General features: G+C 47.1%; 1 protein-coding gene across 1 annotated transcript in view; it reads left to right on the forward strand.

The window, feature by feature from the left end:
• LOC129820878 (mediator of RNA polymerase II transcription subunit 14-like) overlaps positions 1–20,611 on the forward strand; it is a 35,772-nt gene that overhangs the window by 6,006 nt on the left and 9,155 nt on the right. The window contains exons 8-25 of the mRNA XM_055877950.1: positions 2,578–2,710; positions 2,837–2,987; positions 3,086–3,197; positions 3,344–3,469; positions 3,563–3,641; positions 6,848–7,007; positions 7,204–7,398; positions 7,816–7,950; positions 8,188–8,264; positions 8,528–8,688; positions 8,809–8,955; positions 9,105–9,196; positions 12,532–12,684; positions 13,578–13,847; positions 14,060–14,288; positions 16,963–17,142; positions 18,429–18,667; positions 20,305–20,484. Coding sequence (XP_055733925.1) covers positions 2,578–2,710; positions 2,837–2,987; positions 3,086–3,197; positions 3,344–3,469; positions 3,563–3,641; positions 6,848–7,007; positions 7,204–7,398; positions 7,816–7,950; positions 8,188–8,264; positions 8,528–8,688; positions 8,809–8,955; positions 9,105–9,196; positions 12,532–12,684; positions 13,578–13,847; positions 14,060–14,288; positions 16,963–17,142; positions 18,429–18,667; positions 20,305–20,484 — 2,819 coding nt within the window. The remainder of the gene's footprint in view (positions 1–2,577; positions 2,711–2,836; positions 2,988–3,085; positions 3,198–3,343; positions 3,470–3,562; positions 3,642–6,847; positions 7,008–7,203; positions 7,399–7,815; positions 7,951–8,187; positions 8,265–8,527; positions 8,689–8,808; positions 8,956–9,104; positions 9,197–12,531; positions 12,685–13,577; positions 13,848–14,059; positions 14,289–16,962; positions 17,143–18,428; positions 18,668–20,304; positions 20,485–20,611) is intronic.

The following is a 20,611-nucleotide window of genomic DNA, read 5'->3' on the forward strand; positions in this document are numbered from 1 at the left end:
GGTCTGGGACAGGTAGCACGTCCGGTGAACAGGTCAGGGTTCCATAGCCGCAGGCAGAACAGTTGAAACTGGAGCAGCAGCACGGCCAGGTGGACTGGGGACAGCAAGGAGTCATCATGCCAGGTAGTCCTGAGGCATGGTCCTAGGGCAAGGGAGAAAGAGAGACTTAGAGAGAGCATACTTAAATTCACAAAGGACACCAAATAAGACAGGAGAAGTACTCCAGATATAACAGACTGACCCTAGCCCCCCGACACACAAACTACTGCAGTATAAATACTGGAGGCTGAGACAGGAGGGGTCAGGAGACACTGGCCCCATCCGATGATACCCCCGGATAGGGCCAAACAGGCAGGATATAACCCCACCCACTTTGCCAAAGCACAGCCCCCACACCACTAGAGGGATAACTTCAACCACCAACTTACCATCCTGAGACAAGGCCGAGTATAGCCCACAAAGATCTCCGCCACGGCACAAGCCAAGGGGGGGCGCCAACCCAGACAGGAAGATCACGTCAGTGACTCAACCCACTCAAGTGACGCACCCCTCCTAGGGACAGCATGGAAGAGCACCAGTAAGCCAGTGACTCAGCCCCTGTAATAGGGTTAGAGGCAGAGAATCCCAGTGGAGGGGAACCGGCCAGGCAGAGACAGCAAGGGCGGTTCGTTGCTCCAGAGCCTTTCCGTTCACCTTCACACTCCTGGGCCAAACTACACTCAATCATAGGACCTACTGAAGAGATGAGTCTTCAATAAAGGCTTAAAAGTTGAGACCGAGTCTGCGTCTCTCACATGGGTAGGCAGACCATTCCATAAAAAGGGAGCTCTAAAGGAGAAAGCCCTGCCTCCAGCTGTTTGCTTAGACATTCTAGGGACAATTAGGAGGCCTGCGTCTTGTGACCGTAGCGTACGTGTAGGTATGTACGGCAGGACCAAATCGGAAAGATAGGTAGGAGTAAGCCCATGTAATGCTTTGTAGGTTAGCAGTAAAACCTTGTAATCAGCCCTTGCCTTAACAGGAAGCCAGTGTAGGGAGGCTAGCACTGGAGTAATATGATAAAAAAATGTTGGTTCTAGTCAGTATTCTAGCAGCCGTATTTAGCACTAACTGAAGTTTATTTAGTGCTTTATCCGGGTAGCCGGAAAGTAGAGCATTGCAGTAGTATAACCTAGAAATAACAAAAGCATGGATACATTTTTCTGCATCATTTTTGGACAGAAAGTTTCAGATTTTTGCAATGTTACATAGATGGAAAAAAGCTGTCCTTGAAACAGTCTTGATATGTTCGTCAAAAGAGAGATCAGGGTCCAGAGTAACGCCGAGGTCCTTCACAGTTTTATTTGAGACGACTTTACAACCATCAAGATTAATTGTCAGATTCAACAGAATATCTCTTTTTTTCTTGGGACCTAGAACAAGCATCTCTGTTTTGTCCGAGTTTAAAAGTAGAAAGTTTGCAGCCACCCACTTCCTTATGTCTGAAACACAGGCTTCTAGCGAGGGCAATTTTGGGGCTTCACCATGTTTCATTGAAATGTACAGCTGTGTGTCATCCGCATAGCAGTGAAAGCTAACATTATGTTTTCGAATGACATCCCCAAGAGGTAAAATATATAGTGAAAACAATAGTGGTCCTAAAACGGAACCTTGAGGAACACCGAAATGTACAGTTGATTTGTCAGAGGACAAACCATTCACAGAGACAAACTGATATCTTTCCGACAGATAAGATCTAAACCAGGCCAGAACTTGTCCGTATAGCGCTATTTGGGTTTCCTATCTCTCCAAAAGAATGTGGTGATCGACGGTATCAAAAGCGGCACTAAGGTCTAGGAGCACGAGGACCGATGCAGAGCCTCGGTCTGACGCCATTAAAAGGTCATTTACCGCCTTCACAAGTGCAGTCTCAGTGCTATGATGGGGTCTAAAACCAGACTGAAGCATTTCATATGCATTGTTTGTCTTCAGGAAGGCAGTGAGTTGCAGCGCAACAGCTTTTTCAAAAAAAATTGAGAAGAATGGAAGATTCGATATAGGCTGATAGTTTTTTATATTTTCTGGGTCAAGGTTTGACTTTTTCAAGAGAGGCTTTATTACTGCCACTTTTAGTGAGTTTGGTACACATCCGGTGGATAGAGAGCCATTTATTATGTTCAACATAGGAGGGTCAAGCACAAGTTATAGCCAAGTTATAACAACATTAAATATCATAACGCTGTCACACAAGCACAAATATAATGCTACATTTATTTGTAATACCGTTATGCCCAATAGACGGCCAATTATTAAATAGGTTGAAAGATTTCCTGGAGTCAGTTATTTTTATTAACCATAACTTAACTCTGTAGCAAGTACGTTTTCCCCATTTATTTAGTTTTCATTAGTTTTACTCCGTAGCAAGTATAACTGCCAGCCGCGGCCTACTTTAATAGCTGAAGCCTGTCAGCGTCCAGACACCACACAGACCCGCACACACAGTTAGCATGGGTGTGTCTGCATTTCTGTATGTATTGTGAATATGTGTGTATGCCATCCTCCTGGCCCAGCCCTTCCTTGATTCTCCCCCTCGTCCAGATTCTTTCTGCCTGTCTCTGCAGCTGGAGGTCCTCCACTCCCAGACCCTCATGCTGTACCGAGAGCGCTGGGGAGACCTGGTGCAGGTGGAACACTACATGCCTGCCAAGTGCCTCACACTGGCCGTCTGGAAGTAAGAAACACTTGGTTGATTGCTTAGTTGAATGAATACTTCATCACAGGGAAATTGGTCCATCATCATTTGACCCATCCCTCTCGCCCTCTCTCTTGGTTCTTCGCTCTCTCTCCCCCTCTCCAGCCAACAGGTCCTGGGCAGGAAGACGGGCACTGCGTCGGTCCACAAAGTCACCATCAAGATAGACGAATCAGACGGCTCCAAGCCTCTGCAGATCACCCATGATCCTCCGCTCCCTGCCTGTGACTCCAGACTGATGGAGAGAGCCATGAAGGTGAGCTATCGCCTCGTTCCTCACAGCTACAGTCTTCTACTATTATTTTGTTGTGATGAGGACCTCATCACAGTCTCTGTTCCTGCCCCCTCCTGTAGATTGATCACTTGTCAGTGGAGAAGCTTTTGATTGACAGCGTGCACGCTCGCTCTCATCAGAAGCTGCAGGAGCTGAAAGCCATCCTGAAGAGCAGCAACCCCAGCGACAGCTGTGAGTCTCTCTGTCCTCTCTGACTTATCAATACACTAACTGATCCAACAACACTGACCCAGAATGCAATGAACAGAGTTGTGGACAGAAACAACCATTTTGTCAGTGTGCAATGTTATTGTTGTCTCTCCTTGCCTGTGTTTCAGCGTTCATAGAGACCGCTCTGCCCACTCTGGTCATTCCCATCTTGGAGCCCTGCGGACGCTCCGAGTGCCTGCACATCTTCGTAGACCTGCACTCAGGGATGTTCCACCCCATGCTGTATGGGATCGGTAAGCAGGGAGTAGCACACACACCACATCGGTAAGCAGGGAGACACACACATAAATATACACTGTACTGACTTCCACTGTGTCTGTCTCCAGATCAATCCATGCTGGACGACATCGAGAAGACCATCAACGACGACATGAAGCGCATCATATCCTGGCTACAGCAGCTCAAGTAAGTCCATTTCCTGTCTCTCCCACTCTGTGTCAACTCCCTGTCATGTGGCTTATCACTCCTCTTCAGAAAGCCATCATACCTCCATATCCACACTCGCACATCATTTAGTATGTAAAGTGATTCACCCTAGTACTTTAGTAGTCTATACTTTGTAGTATACCCATATGGATATGAGAAGAGGTACTGTCACGTTTTTTAAACATCATTTAAAAAAATCCATCTCTTACGGGACATAGTCTCCATAATACAGGGGCGGTCTTATATTAGCCCTTGTCCTAGTGTGGCGCACTGGTGGCATATTGGGAGCCTCGGGGCCTCCTGGCACCTCGGGGCCTCTGGGACGTTGGGCACCTCGGGGAAGTTGGGCACCTCTGGGAGCCTCAGGGCCTCTCCTGGCACCTCTGGGATGTTGGGCACCTCTGGAAGCCTCAGGGCCTCTCCTTCCTTCTTCACATCTTCCTTAAATTGTGGAGGGACGGTCGGCAGAGATAACTGTCCTGGTGGGGTCTTCCCCGTCTCCTCATTATGTGTCCTGCCCACACCATCCAGAGGATATTCACAGTCTTCCCATGTGGCCCTCCTGTGCCCTATGCTCTCCTGAACTGGGCGTATGTCCCTACGGTTCCTTCCATATTATCATCCCTTTATTTCCACTTCATATGACCTTGCGTTGATGTGCCCTATGCATGTGCCAAGACTCCATGTGGCATTCCTGGTGTGAGGTGACAGGAGCACTCTGACAGCTTGGCCTTTGTTTTATTACAGGCAGATTTTTTTGCATGCTGGTCATAGTAATGTTTTGACTTGTCCTGACGTGCACGCTTGTGTGCCTGAACATCCCTAATGACCTTTGGTGCGAGGAGCTTGGGAGCTGTTAGCAACAGAGAGAGAGTGAGTCTAGACATTATGCGCTGTAAAGGATTGCTGCCGAAGCCCTCTGGGGGAGTATTTCTCCACGCCAAAATTGCTTGCCACACATCTGTGCCTTCCTGCATAGCCTTTGTGATAAGGGTCTTTGCTATTTTCACTGACTCCACCTTAACATTACTCTGACTGATAGGGTGTGGAGGTCACACTCCCAGGCTTTTGCAAAAAAAGCAAAGTCTTGACTCGTGAACTGGGGCCCTTTATCCGTAACTACACCACTGTCAGGTATGCCACATCTGCTGAACTGCTGCTGACAACAGTCGATGATGCAAGCCGCTGTTGTGTTAATCACTTTCTCCAACTCCCAAAAACCTGAATAGTAGTCCACTTTTAATCAGAAAAAGAACGTTCTTGACTGTGAACAGATCCATTCCCACTTTACACCAGGGACGTGCTGGTATATCATGTGGCTTCAGCTTTTCCTTTTGCTGTATTTCCAGGAAAATGTGCTTCTATGCAGGCTAAGAACATCTTAAAGATGCACTATGAAGAAATCGCTCTGCAATTTCCTGCTTGCAAAAATGTCAATAGTTCACTTTTATTTTTTTATTTCACCTTTATTTAACCAGGTAGGCTAGTTGAGAACAAGTTCTCATTTACAACTGCGACCTGGCCAAGATAAAGCAAAGCAGTTCGACACATACAACAACACAGAGTTACACATGGAATAAACAAACATACAGTCAATAATACAGTAGAAAAAGTCTAGATACAGTGTGTGCAAATGAGGTAAGATAAGGGAGGTAAGGCAATAAATAGGCCATGGTGGCGAAGTAATTACAATATACCAATTAAACACTGGAGTGATAGATGTGCAGAAGATGAATGTGCAAGTAGAAATACTGGGGTGCAAAGGAGCAAGATAAATAAATAAATACAGTATGGGGATGAGGTAGTTGGATGGGCTATTTACAGATGGTCTATGTACAGGTGCAGTGATCTGTGAGCTGCTCTAACAGCTGGTGCTTAAAGCTAGTGAGGGAGATATGAGTCTCCAGCTTCAGTGATTTTTGTTCATTCAAGTCGTTCGTTCCAGTCGTTGGCAGAGACCTGGAAGGAAAGGCGGCCAAAGGAAGAATTTACTTTGGGGGTGACCAGTGAGATTTACCTGCTGGAGCGCGTGCTACAGGTGGGTGCTGCTATGGTGACCAGTGAGCTGAGAAGGCGGGGCTTTACCTAGCAAAGACTTGTAGATGACTTGGAGTCAGTGGGTTTGGCAACGAGTATGAAGTGAGGACCAGCCAACGAGAGCGTACAGGTCGCAGTGGTGGGTAGTATATGGGGCTTTGGTGACGAAACGGATGGCGCTGTGATAGACTGGATCCAATTTGTCGAGTAGAGTGTTGGAGGTTATTTTGTAAATGACATCGCTGAAGTCGAGGATCGGTAGGATGGTCAGTTTTACGAGGGTATGTTTGGCAACATGAGTGAAGAATGCTTTGTTGCGAAATAGGAAGCCTATTCTAGATTTAATTTTGGATTGGAGATGCTTAATGTGAGTCTGGAAGGAGAGTTTACAGTCTAACCAGACACCTAGGTATTTGTAGTTGTCCACATATTCTAATATTCTAAGTCAGAACCGTCCAGAGTAGTGATGCTGGACGGGCAGACAGGTGCGGGCAGCGATCGGTTGAAGAGCATGCATTTAGTTTTACTTGCATTTAAGAGCAGTTGGAGGCCACGGAAGGAGAGTTGTATGGCATTGAAGCTTGTCTGGAGGTTAGTTAACACAGTGTCCATAGAAGGGCCAGAAGTATACAGAATGGTGTCGTCTTAATTTCAGTTTATGTGACAAAACAAGCAAGTATAGTGTAGAGAATCATAGTACCATCTAATCCGCTGTGAAATATATTTTCAATTACCAAAAATATTGTGTTTTCAGCTGTTTTGAAGCTGGTGTACAAAACTGAAAATAAAAGTTGCAAAAAGGAAATTTAAGAACGGGAAGCATAGAAATAGCGCACATAGCACATATTTAAAGGTTCTTAGATTTGCTTTCAATGAGAATGACAGGTCTATAACACACATTTCTGTGTGAACTCACCTGTAAGCACTGCCCTGTCATAGTGTGATATGCATAGAAGTATAATTACTAGAACGAGTATTGCATTTAATTAAATGTTCTGGGATTCTAGTTCTATGATAATATAATCTGTCCAGTAAATGGTCTGTTTGGACAATGTCACATTTCTGTTTACTAATGTTTCCCCCACCCCTCTTCTCCCCCATACCTAACTCTCCCTTCTCCCTCTCTCTACTCTACTCCCTTCCTCCAGGTTTTGGTTAGGAGAGCAGAGGTGTAGACAGTCTGTGAAACACCTCCCCACTATCTGCACAGACATACTACACCTCTCCAACTCTGCTTCCCACCCTGCCAGCAGCCTATCAAAACACAGGCTCTTCATCCGGCTTACCCGCCTACCACAGTATTACATTGTAAGCCCCTCACGCCTTATGCCTATTACTGGTCATCAAAAAAGCTATTTATTTATAGCAAACACAAGAAAATGTACAATGAGATAGATAAATGTATTAGTACATTAATCATGCACAACTTTCCCACTATTTTATTTGTTTCTCCTTCCCCTCTCTCCCTGCTTTTTCACCCGTCCATCTTTCCCTCCCTCCCTAGGTGGTAGAGATGCTGGATATGCCTGGCTGTCCCACGGAGCTACAGTACAAGTACTCCTTCCTGTCTGTGTCTCAGTTGGAAGGTGAGGAGGGACCTCCATGCGCCCAGCTCCTGCAGCAGTTCAAGCCGAACCTGGAACAGCTCGTCCTGGACAATTCCGCTGGCCAAGGGGCCCGCCCGGGAGCTAAGAGAAAAGTAGGAATGGATTGCAGAACTGCTTGTATTGGTTGCAATGATTTAAAATATGAAGCTGGTTGAGAGAATGCCAAGAGTGTGCAAAGCTGTCATCAAGGCAAAGGGTGGCTACTTTGAAGATTCTCAAATCTAAAATATATTTTAATTTATTTAACCCTTTTTTGGTTACTATTGTACATGATTCCATATGTGTTATTTCATGGTTTTGATGTCTTCACTATTATTCTACAATGTAGAAAAATGTCAAAATAAAGAAAAACCCTTAAGTTTGGACACATCTATTAATTTGACTGGTACTGTACATATAAACCTTGATATTTTCAGAGAACATGTTATAAATTAAATGTATTATTATTATTTATCGTCGTTAGGTTATCTCAGTGTTTTCATATGTTCTCTCTCTTCTCTGTCTTCCAGTTATCAGAAGACCAGGGAGCTCTGGAGCCCAAGAAGCCCAAGCGCTCGGGGGAGATGTCTGCCTTCAACAAGGAGCTGGCTCACCTAGTGGCCATGTGTGACACCAACATGCCCTTCATAAGCCTCAGAGTGGAGGTATGGATGGAGGGAGTATACCCTTTTATTCTCTCTCTTCTCTACATCTTACAACTCTCTTCCTCAGTTTTTACTTTTCCACCTCTCCCTTTCCACCGTCTGTCTTCATCATCCCTCTCCTCATCCATCCCTCTTGCTCTCTTTCTCACATCTCTCTCATCCTCTTCTCATCTCTCCCTCTCTTCCCTCCATTCTTCCTCTTGTCTAAACATGTGTCTCTCTCCTCTCTCTCTCTAGTTATCTCAGATGGAGATTCCCCACCAGGGTGTACAGGTGGAAGGAGACGGCTGCAGCCACGCCATCCGCATCCTCAAGTAAGACTCCACATCCCAGGATACCTTGCAAATCCAGATGTCAGTGGCACTGCCAAATAATATGGAAGTCAATGGGAATTTCAGAGATAATGCTAATATGATTTTGGTTCTACTGATTTAAACTGAAGTTTTCTCGCATCGCAATAACATGCACCCAAAACAAAGATGATAGCTGATAGATAAAGATTATGGTTTTGTACCCTTTATTTCAGTAAAGTATGCACTATGTACCTGACCCCATGTGGTCCTGTCCCCCTCCCTAGGATCCCTCCCAGTAAGGGCGTAGGGGAGGAGACGAGTCTGGCTTTGGAGCGCTCTCTACTGGACTGCACCTTCCGTCTGCAGGGCCGGAACAACCGCACATGGGTTGCAGAACTAATTCTGGCCAACTGCCCACTCAACAGCACACACAGCAAAGAGCAAGGTACACAGAAACGCACGCATATGGACAACCAAAAAACACACCAACGTACATGTGTACACACACACACACTCTACCCAAACTGTGCCCTTATCTCTCCCTGTTCTGTGTGTGTGTGTCCAGTCTCTACCCGCCATGTGTATCTGACCTATGAGAACCCTCTGTCTGAGCCTGTGGGAGGGAGGAAGGTGGTGGAGATGTTCCTCAACGACTGGATCTCCATCAACCAGCTCTACCAGTGTGTCCTGGTGTTCTCACGATCACTGTCAGGTGTGTGTCTGCATGCGTGCGAACATTTGTGGTACGAGAGTGGGGAATGAATCTTCTACTCATACAGCTAAAAGATAAGTAACGCATGATCATTTGTATTGATGACCATTTGTATTGACTGTGTGCTTATGTATTGTCTCCTCTCTTAGAGATGCCGTCTTACCTGAGTCTGTTCAGTGAGATCCGGCTGTATAACTACCGCAAACTGGTTCTGTGTTACGGCAGCACCAAGGGCAGCTCAGTGAGTAACATTACACCAATGTCCTGTCTGAACTCTAGCCCATTGCTAGGTTCCTTCCCAACTAGCGAGTGTATGGTGCCTTGTAGGGGTATGACCGTTTAAACTAAATTGAATTGTTAACGTATAGAAAAAATCCCAAAACAAATGTTTTCTCAAAAAAACAAAGCAAAACAAAACAGAAACAAAGTAGCCACTAGACTAATGAATACACCATTTGCCTTTATCTAAACAATGTTTTTGTTGCATATTTCAGTCTGGAACCTGCCTAGGTTATGGAGGGTTGTAACCTGCAGTATTCTAAATGGAACACTAGGTTTATGGGGGGTTGTAACCTACAGTATTCTAAATGGAACACTAGGTTTATGGGGGGTTGTAACCTACAGTATTCTAAATGGAACACTAGGTTTATGGGGGGTTGTAACCTACAGTATTCTAAATGGAACACTAGGTTTATGGGGGTTGTAACCTACAGTATTCTAAATGGAACACTAGGTTTATGGGGGTTGTAACCTGCAGTATTCTAAATGGAACACTAGGTTTATGGGGGTTGTAACCTGCAGTATTCTAAATGGAACACTAGGTTTATGGGGGTTGTAACCTACAGTATTCTAAATGGAACACTAGGTTTATGGGGGTTGTAACCTACAGTATTCTAAATGGAACACTAGGTTTATGGGGGTTGTAACCTGCAGTATTCTAAATGGAACACTAGGTTTATGGGGGTTGTAACCTACAGTATTCTAAATGGAACACTAGGTTTATGGGGGTTGTAACCTACAGTATTCTAAATGGAACACTAGGTTTATGGGGGGTTGTAACCTGCAGTATTCTAAATGGAACACTAGGTTTATGGGGGGTTGTAACCTACAGTATTCTAAATGGAACACTAGGTTTATGGAGGGTTGTAACCTACAGTATTCTAAATGGAACACTAGGTTTATGGGGGGTTGTAACCTACAGTATTCTAAATGGAACACTAGGTTTATGGAGGGTTGTAACCTACAGTATTCTAAATGGAACACTAGGTTTATGGGGGGTTGTAACCTACAGTATTCTAAATGGAACACTAGGTTTATGGAGGGTTGTAACCTACAGTATTCTAAATGGCACACTAGAGCGCTTAGCAAAAAAGCTTAACACTCATCTATTACTCTAAAACTGCAGCTCGTGATTGGAACACATATTTCCCTAATCAACCAGCCTATTTTGAATTTGTGATAAAGCTGTTGTGATTTGGAAAGGAGTGTAGCTTGCCTACCGTTTTGGTTGTTTATCCCATCAGTTAGATATGTTTTTATAGACAGATATTTCTGTAGGCCTAATGGGAGCTTGGGTACGCAGCACGAGTGTGTATAGAGGGAGCAGTCTAATCGAAATTGAGTGAGAGACCTGTAATGTAGGGAAAACAGAATGGAAGGAGAATAACTTTGATCACCTAGCTAGGTTTATTTTTTGTTCTGAGTTGCTAATGCACATAAGAAATGGAAGGAACACTGGAGCCAATGTGAATTAACGGTTGTTTTCTGTTGGGGCAGAGTTCAGATGCCTGTAGTCTAAGCATACTGTATGACTGTGCTAGATAGAACTTAATTTCCCACTAGCGGTCATACGCAATAGGACTTCCTGTGGAATCTTATGAAACGTTCTTATTGTTTCAATGTTTAAAAAAAAAAAAAAATAATACAAAAAAAAATTGTGCCACATCCCTAGAGGACCAAAAAAAGCCGATACCGATTTATCGGACAAATTTTATTTTATTATAATGTATTTTTTTGGTCCTCCAATAATCGGTATCGGCGTTGAAAAATCATAACCGGTCGACCTCTAGTCTCAATCCATCACATTTATTCATACAGTACTTTTTACAAACAGCAAGCAACATGCATATATACGTGTAATAAATGACAATTACAAAAATACTGAATGAACAATGAACATTTATTTTAACTTAATTCATAAATCAAATCAATTTAGTCTCAAATAAATAATGAAACATGTTCAATTTGGTTTAAATAATGCAAAAACACAGTGTTGGAGAAGAAAGTAAAAGTGCAATATGTGCCATGTAAAAAAGCTAACGTTTAAGTTCCTTGCTCAGAACATATGAAAGCTGGTGGTTCCTTTTTAACATGAGTCTTCAATATTCCCAGAAGTTTTAGATTGTTATTGTTATTATAGGACTATGTCTCTCTATACCATTTGTATTTCATATACCTTTGACTATTGGATGTTCTTATAGGCACTTTAGTATTGCCAGCCTAATCTCGGGAGTTGATAGGCTTGAAGTCATAAACAGCGCTGTGCTTTAAGCATTGCTAAGAGCTGCTGTTTGAATGAATGCTTATGAGCCTGCTGCTGCTTACCACCGCTCAGTCAGACTGCTCTATCAAATATCAAATCATATACTTAATTTTAATATAATAAACACACAGAAATATGAGCCTTTGGTCATTAATATGGTCAAATCCGGAAACTATCATTTCGAAAGCAAAACGTTTATTCTTTCAGTGAAATGCGGAACCGTTCCGTATTTTATCGAACGGGTGGCAACCCTAAGTAAAAATATTGCTGTTACATTGCACAACCTTCAATGTCATGTCATAATTATGTAAAATTTTGGCAAATCAATTACGGTCTTTGTTAGGAATAAATGGCCTTTCAACAGTTCGCAACGAGCCAGGTGGCCCAAACTGCTGCAAATACTCTGACTCTGATTGCACTGAACGCAAGAGAAGTGACACAATTTCCCTGAATTTCTTTAAACTACATATGCAGGTTTAAAAAATATATACTTGTGTATTGATTTTAAGAAAGGCATTGATGTTTATGGTTAGGTACATTTGTTGCAACGATTGTGCTTTTTTCGCGAATGCGCTTTTGTTAAATCATCACCCCTTTGGCGAAGTTGAAGTAGGCTATCATTCGATGATAAATTAACAGGCACCGCATTGCTTATATGCAACGCAGAACAAGCTAGTTAACCTAGTAATATCATCAACCATGTGTAGTTAACTAGTGAATATGTGAAGATTGATTGTTTTTTATAAGATAAGTTTAATGCTAGCTAGCAACTTACCTTGGCTCCTTGCAGCCACAAGGTCCTTTTGGCGCTGTACTCGCGTAACAGGTGGTCAGCCTGCCACGCAGTCTCCTCGTGGATTGCAATGTAATCAGTCATAATCAGCGTCCAAAAGGCTGATTACCGATGGTTATGAAAACTTGAAATTGGCCCTAATTAATCGGACATGCCGACCTCTAATGAGACGCTTGCGCTCTCTCATTCCTTCTCTCGCTACTCTCTCACCTCCTCTCTCGCCCCCTCCTCTCTCCTCTAGGTGACCATCCAGTGGAACAGTAGCAGCCAGAGGTTCCATCTCTCTCTAGGAACAGTAGGCCCTAACTCAGGCTGTAGTAACTGCCACAACATTATACTGCATCAACTACAGGAGATGTTCAACAAGACCCCTACTGTGGTCCCGCTACTACAGGTACTGCACGTCCACACGCTCAACCTAACTATACAGGGGCAGGGCCGGCCCATACGCTCAACCTAACTATACAGGGGCAGGGCCGGCCACACGCTCAACCTAATTATACAGGGGCAGGGCCGGCCACACGCTCAACCTAACTATACAGGGGCAGGGCCGGCCACACGCTCAACCTAACTATACAGGGGCAGGGCCGGCCACACGCTCAACCTAACTATACAGGGGCAGGGCCGGCCACACGCTCAACCTAACTATACAGGGGCAGGGCCGGCCACACGCTCAACCTAACTATACAGGGGCAGGGCCGGCCACACGCTCAACCTAACTATACAGGGGCAGGGCCGGCCACACTCTCAACCTAACTATACAGGGGCAGGGCCGGCCACACGCTCAACCTAACTATACAGGGGCAGGGCCGGCCACACGCTCAACCTAACTATGCAGGGCCAGCCACACGCTCAACCTAACTATGCAGGGCCAGCCACACGCTCAACCTAACTATACAGGGGCAGGGCCAGCCACACGCTCAACCTAACTATACAGGGGCAGGGCCGGCCACACGCTCAACCTAACTATACAGGGGCAGGGCCAGCCACACGCGCAACCTAACTATACAGGGGCAGGGCCAGCCACACGCTCAACCTAACTATACAGGGGCAGGGCCGGCCACACGCTCAACCTAACTATACAGGGGCAGGGCCGGCCACATGCTCAACCCAACGATGCGGGGGCCGGGCGTTCCACGCACGCAACCCAACGAATCGGGGGCCGGGCCGGCCACACGCTCAACCTAACTATACAGGGGCCGGGCCGCCTACCAAAGGGGCCTGATTTCCATTACATTTGTTTTCTATGAATTATCTAACTTCTCTTTTCTCTTCCTCCCTCACCAGGTGCTGTCAGATACCCAGGCCCCTCTGAATGCCATCAACAAGCTGCCCACGGTGCCCATGCTGGGGCTGACCCAGCGCACTAACACGGCCTATCAGTGTTTCTCCATCCTGCCTCAGTCAGCCACACACATCCGCCTGGCCTTCCGCAACATGTACTGCATCGACATCTACTGCCGCAGCCGCGGGGTGGTGGCCATAAGAGACGGGGCCTACAGCCTCTTCGACAACACCAAGATCGTGGAGGGCTTCTACCCCGCCCCGGGGCTCAAGGTACGGGAGAGAGGAGAGGGCTTGGGGGGTGGAGATAATTTGTTTTAGGAATTTGAAAGTGTCAAGATTCAGTTGTATGAAAATATCGGATGTTGAATTCAATTATACCTTTATCTCTCTCTCTCTGTGTCACTGTCTCTCCCTTCTTTCTTTCTTTCTTTCTTTCTTTTTTTCTTTATTTCTTTGTTCCCCCTCCTCTCTCTCTCTACCAGACGTTCCTCAACATGTTTGTTGACAGTAACCAGGACGCTCGGCGGCGCTCCGTCAATGAAGACGACAACCCGCCCTCGCCGGTGGGAGGCGACATGATGGACACCTTTATGAGCCAATTACAGGCCCAGCAGCAACAACAGCCAATGAGAGCGGGTCCTGGTGGAGTGTACCCTCCCCTAACCTCCCCTCCCACCCCTTACCATCCCAACGTGCCCACACAGTCCCCAGGTGAGAGGGGATGGTGTGGTTGTGCTGGCGTGTGCCCTGTTTGTGCCATGTGTGCTTGGCATCCCTCTACAGAACAGAGGAAATAGACCAAATGCTCACGGGTCCCTGCTAAGTGATATCACTCTGTTTGTGTGTTCGCCCTTCCACTGCGGTCATGCACATGCTGAATGGCAAACTGTGTGTGAGAGAGTTGAGCCCAGAAGGGAGGAAGCATTATCCAGTCCTGCTCACCCATCTCAGCCCTAGAGCCTGCGTCTGCTGTCTAACTTAGCTTGTGTGTTCTCCTGTTTATAGGTGTGTGTGTTTGCTTGTCTGTGTATGGGTCAGTGTATGCATGTGTGTGTATGAATGGATGTATGTGAGTGTGTCTGACAAGCTTTTTTGATCAGTTTGTGTGTGTGTGTGTGTGTGTGTGTGTGTGTGTGTGTGTGTGTGTGTGTGTGTGCGCGCAGGGACTACCCATTCATTGGGCTCTACTAGCGGAGCATTGAGCTCCCCCTCTCCCTTTGGGCCTACCCCTTTTCCCTCCTCTCTGGGCATAGCTATGGGCCCGACCAGCTTTGCCCGCAGGGTAAATGGTTCAGCGCACTGACCACAGGGACAGGCTGAGGCTGGGGTATAGGAGAGGGCTGGGGTAGAGGAGAGAACTGGGTTGTCCTGGGGTAGAGAAGGGGACTAGACTGGGCTGCACAGGAGGAGAGGGGACTGGGCTGGGGTAGAGGGGACTGGGCTGGGGTAGAGGGGACTGGGCTGGGGTAGAGGGGACTGGGCTGGGGTAGAGGGGACTGGGCTGGGGTAGAGGGGACTGGGCTGGGGTAGAGGGGACTGGGCTGGGGTAGAGGGGACTGGGCTGGGGTAGAGGGGACTGGGCTGGGGTAGAGGGGACTGGGCTGGGGTAGAGGGGACTGGGCTGGGGTAGAGGGGACTGGGCTGGGGTAGAGGGGACTGGGCTGGGGTAGAGGGGACTGGGCTGGGGTAGAGGGGACTGGGCTGGGGTAGAGGGGACTGGGCTGGGGTAGAGGGGACTGGGCTGGGGTAGAGGGGACTGGGCTGGGGTAGAGGGGACTGGGCTGGGGTAGAGGGGACTGGGCTGGGGTAGAGGGGACTGGGCTGGGGTAGAGGGGACTGGGCTGGGGTAGAGGGGACTGGGCTGGGGTAGAGGGGACTGGGCTGGGGTAGACTGGGCTGGGGTAGACTGGGCTGGGGTAGACGGGGCTGGGGTAGACGGGGCTGGGGTAGAGGGGACTGGGCTGGGGTAGAGGGGACTGGGCTGGGGTAGAGGGGACTGGGCTGGGGAGAGGACTGGGCTGGGATAGAGGACTGGGCTGGGGTAGAGGAAGGGAGGGGGCTGGGCTGGGCTTGGGTAGAGGAGAGGGCTGGGGTAGAGGGGACTAGGCTGGGGTAGAGGAGGGGACTGGGTTGTCCTGGGGTAGAGAAGGGCTGCACTGGAGGAGAGGGCTGGGCTAGGGTAGAGGGGACTGGGCTAGGGTAGAGGGGACTGGGCTAGGGTAGAGGGGACTGGGCTAGGGTAGAGGGGACTGGGCTAGGGTAGAGGGGACTGGGCTAGGGTAGAGGGGACTGGGCTAGGGTAGAGGGGACTGGGCTGGGGTAGAGGGGACTGGGCTGGGGTAGAGGAAGGGACTGGAGGGGAGGGGGCTGGGCTGGGGTAGAGGAGGGGGTTGGGCTGGGGTAGAGGAGGGGACTTGGCTGGGGTAGAGGAGGGGACTGGGTTGGGCTGGGGTAGATGGGACTGGGTTGGGGGTAGAGGAGGGGACTGGGTTGGGGGTAGAGGAGGGGACTGGGTTGGGGGTAGAGGAGGGGGTTGGGCTGGGGTAGAGGAGGGGGTTGGGCTGGGGTAGAGGAGGGGGTTGGGCTGGGGTAGAGGATGGGGTAGAGGAGGGGACTGGGCCTGGGTAGAGGAGGGGACTGGGCCTGGGTAGAGGAGGGGACTGGGCCTGGGTAGAGGAGGGGAGGGGACTGGGCCTGGGTAGAGGAGGGGAGGGGACTGGGCCTGGGTAGAGGAGGGGAGGGGACTGGGCCTGGGTAGAGGAGGGGACTGGGCCTGGGTAGAGGAGGGGACTGGGCTGGGGTAGAGGAGGGGGCTGGGGTAGAGGAGTAGAACCATAGCCGGTCCATGTTGCAGGTTGAGTGACACATGGCCTGTAGGCGGGCTGGGCTGTATATGGGCTGGCAGGCTAGCTAGCTGTCTGACTGGCTGGCTGACTGGTGAACTTTTTGGGCACATTGATTAGTGTTTCCAACCTTTGGCCCATGGACTTGCACTGGTCCCTGTGCTGTTGCACACCAGTCCCTTGGATAGTTCTGACACCTGTTTAGTCTGTTTTCAGGCGGTTGAGAAGTTGAACTCAAGCTTGACTGGGCAGTGGGCACTCAGTGGTGGTTTAACAGTGGAGAGTGTTAATTGGGGAGTAATGGAAGTGTTTGAGAACGTGACAGTCTGTGTATATGTGTGTTTTTGTCCGTCTTGGTTCATGTCTGACTGTTTGTCTGAGTAAACAAATAGGTTCATGACAATTATTGATTATTATTGCTGTGCTTATGTTGAGGATGATGATGACTGATAATATCACTGGACACTGTATTGATGTCGACGATGATGATGATGTGAGTGAAAAAGACAAAGGTTTAGAATATCTGTCTGTATGTTTCCCAGGTGCTCTGGACCCCAGCTCCCCCTATGCTATGGTATCTCCCAACCAGAGGGGCCAGTGGCCAGGCTCTCCCCAAGTCTCAGGGCCCTCTCCTGGGGCTCGCATCCACGGCATGTCCCCTGGAAACCCCTCACTCCACTCACCCATCCCCGACGCCTCACACTCCCCGCGCGCCGGCTCCAGTGAGTACCACACACACACCGTAGAAACTCTACATCCCCATTCATGACTCTTTGACTGGATTGGCGCCGGACATTTGACCGACAACATTTTAATTTACTGGACATTTGGGAAATTTACCGGACCTATTGGCATTGGGTGCATAACCTGATTAGGGCGTCCACCCACAGTGCTCAGAATGACAGCGCTTTTACAATATGGTAATTCATATTAACAGAACATGCAAGTCGAGGATGCAACGATATGCGATCCTTCTTAATGAATTCTGATGTGCACTTTGAACATGTTAGAATAAGTGTCCACATTTACCTTTCCTCAGCCAACAAGACGAGTAACGAACAGCAAAATCACTAGCCTTTGTCAATCCACTATAGTAGAACATTTTAGGCTAGCTATTTTATTGGTCAGCTTGTGGAGGAAGAAATAACCTGTTCCAAACAGACTCTGGGACAGCTGTGGGACGATAGATCCCAAATTCCTACAACCAGTAAGCCTAGTCTACATGAGTGACGCAGAAGATCAGAACGTTTAGCTTAATGTTGATCAACTATTATTTCTTAGTAAAGAACAAGAAGGCCCACACACAGTCCCAGTTCGCCTCTTTATGGACAACGTTTCGATTCGAAAACGCATCTTCGTCAGGTCAAAAAAAATGTCATTTGTTCACATTATAAGTGCAGCAATGCTCACAAGGCAGTAGGCTACAAGTGACTGTTTGTCCCATAATGCAACGGGCAGGAAACCACAGTGTCAAAAGGGCGCCTCTCAAACAAACGGTTTCATGTGACAGAGATTCAAATATGTGTTAGAAATGTAGAACGAGAGGAGGTTTAATAGGCTACTTTGAAGCAAGATAAGACATGCCTCATATGTTTTAAAATGTCCAGGTTTCAAACATTTAAGTAGCCATAGCCTACTGACTTAAGCTCATTGCAAAGTAGCGTTTCCCACTCTGATGAACAACACGGACATGTCCGACTTCAGTGCGTTCAAGTCAACTGGGGAAACAAAACTATCCGACTGGGAAAAATAGTTTTTAGCGGTTATCCAACTTCCGACTCCGGCCGGCGCCAACTTCATTTATCAGCTTTTCAACAACAACAAAAATCGGGGCAAAATCTGGCTATTACTGGCTAACGGAAACCCTGCTCCCTGAATGACAATCCACTGAAATCAGTTCTGTTTTCCAAGGGTTGAAAATGTTAAGACATCTTCATGAATGTGTATTTAAAAAATTTAAAAAAAGGACGTATTAATAAATGGCATGTTTATGTGTCTCCCTCTCCAGGTTCCGGGGCCATGCCCAGCAGTATGCCCCCGCCCCGTAAGCTACCTCAGCGCTCCTGGGCTGCCTCCATCCCCACCATCCTCACCCACAATGCCTTGCACGTGCTGCTGCTGCCCTCGCCCACCCCCTGCCTGGTTCCGGGCCTGGCAGGAAGTTACCTCTGCTCTCCGCTGGAGCGCTTCCTGGGCTCGGTTATCATGAGACGCCACCTGCAGAGGATCATCCAGCTGGAGCCCAACGTGAGTGGTGATCTGTGGTCCACTCATGTCTGAGTTTAGTCCATATGTCTTTCTTTCTTCAGTGTCTCTGTGCTGCTCTCTGTCTTTCTCTTTACTCGTCTTTCCCTTTCTCACTCAACCTCTGGCTTAAATTGTTTTATTTCTGTCCTTCTCACATCTTCTTTCCCTCTCTCCATTTAATCCCTCCATCTCATCCCTCCATCTCTCTCTAACTCATCCAGCTGGAGGCTAACGTGAGTGTTACCACTGTCCTCAAACATCTGTTAATACCCCATCTCTCCTCAGCTTAACCATCTCTCATCCCATTTCTTCATGTCACTGTCAAATGAAGCCTGATTTAGCCAGCTCCAAATTAGGGATGGGCGATATATCAAATTAATTTCAATATATGTTTTTGCGCAGTATTCCAAATGCCTGAATCGCAAGAATCAAGGTTTTGTTATTTTTTTGTTGTTATGAGTGTTTTGTTTTCATGTTGTATTTTTGGTCTCGTCTCCTTCGCTCCTCTGTGCTGTGTTCACCTTCCCATTTACACCAGAGATCTGTATAAATGACCAGATGCACGCTTCCGCCCTAACACTGGGAGTTGTTGTCCCAAAGGCGCGAAGGCAGGCGACAAGCTTAGGTCCAAAATAAACCCATAGAAACCCATTGGCTTGATTTTGGGCAAATTTCAGTTCGTCTCTCTTTCTATGTTCTACACACACACACACACACACACACACACACACACACACACACACACACACACACACACACACACACACACCACACACCACACACCACACACCACACACCACACACCACACACACACACCTCCCCCTGCCTCTCACGCCAACAGAGTTCTGACAAGCGGTTTCAACTCGCTATTTGCATTTTAGGTTTGGTCCAACAGAATCGGTCATATTGACACCAAAACACATTGAGACATTATTTTACTGTAGTAGAGGAGAAGTTAACCTTGTCTAACAGTACCCTTTTTATGTCTCAACTACTCAAAATGTGCGCAGAGTAGACACTACTAAAACGAGAGTATAAAAGAACATTGTTTCTGAAAAAATTAATGCTCAGTTTGTCGCATGTGGCAAAAAGATCAGGTTAAACTATTTTGATAATAATTCGATTATTAGTGAGTTTTATGGTTGTGGAAGGCTTATATTTAGACTAGGTATAACCTCACAAGCCCTGAATTCATTAGATTATCGCTGACTGTTTGAAATGTAGTGTATTTTAACCTTTAATTTTACAATAATGCTTATTTAGAGAGAATATTTTTTTTTAATTGAGATATATCGTTTGAAAAAATCGAGATAGGACTTTTAGGCCATATCGCCCAGCACTATTCTAATGACTTCATCTCTGTCTAACTCCTTGGTAGAAGTTCGTTGCTGGGCTGTTCCTTAACCCCACTGCTTTTCCCCAGCCTTCAATCTCTTGAACCTTCAGCCCAAGCATTAGTAGATAGAGGCTAGTTTCCTTCCCCAATTAAAATGTGATCTTTTGAAAATGCCATGTAGATGATTGTACTTTGTAGAACTAATGTGGAACAATCTTTCTATTTTTACTTAGTGTTTTTGTCATTTTTTTCCCCTATTATAATAATCCTTCTCTCTTCTCCCCTCCTCCCTCTCTCCAGCTGTCTATTGTGAACTCAAACGAGCCGGGTGTGATCATGTTCAAGACGGAGGTGTTGAAGTGTCGCGTGGCACTCAACCCAAAGACCTACCAGACCCTGCAGCTCAAAGTCACCCCCGAGAACACCGGTCCCTGGTCACAGGAGGAGCTACAGGTCCTGGAGAAGTTCTTTGAGACTCGGGTAAGACTAGTGTAGTTTCTTAAGGATGCCCGCACATTTATTGGTTTGAAATGTGTGGTCCTGTTGACAGCATTGAGTTCATTACGCTGAGTTCTTTACAGTATTGGTGGTGTTCTCTTCACATTGG

The sequence above is a fragment of the Salvelinus fontinalis genome, chromosome 23 (assembly GCF_029448725.1).
Source record: "Salvelinus fontinalis isolate EN_2023a chromosome 23, ASM2944872v1, whole genome shotgun sequence".
NCBI classification, from domain to species: Eukaryota; Metazoa; Chordata; class Actinopteri; order Salmoniformes; family Salmonidae; genus Salvelinus; species Salvelinus fontinalis.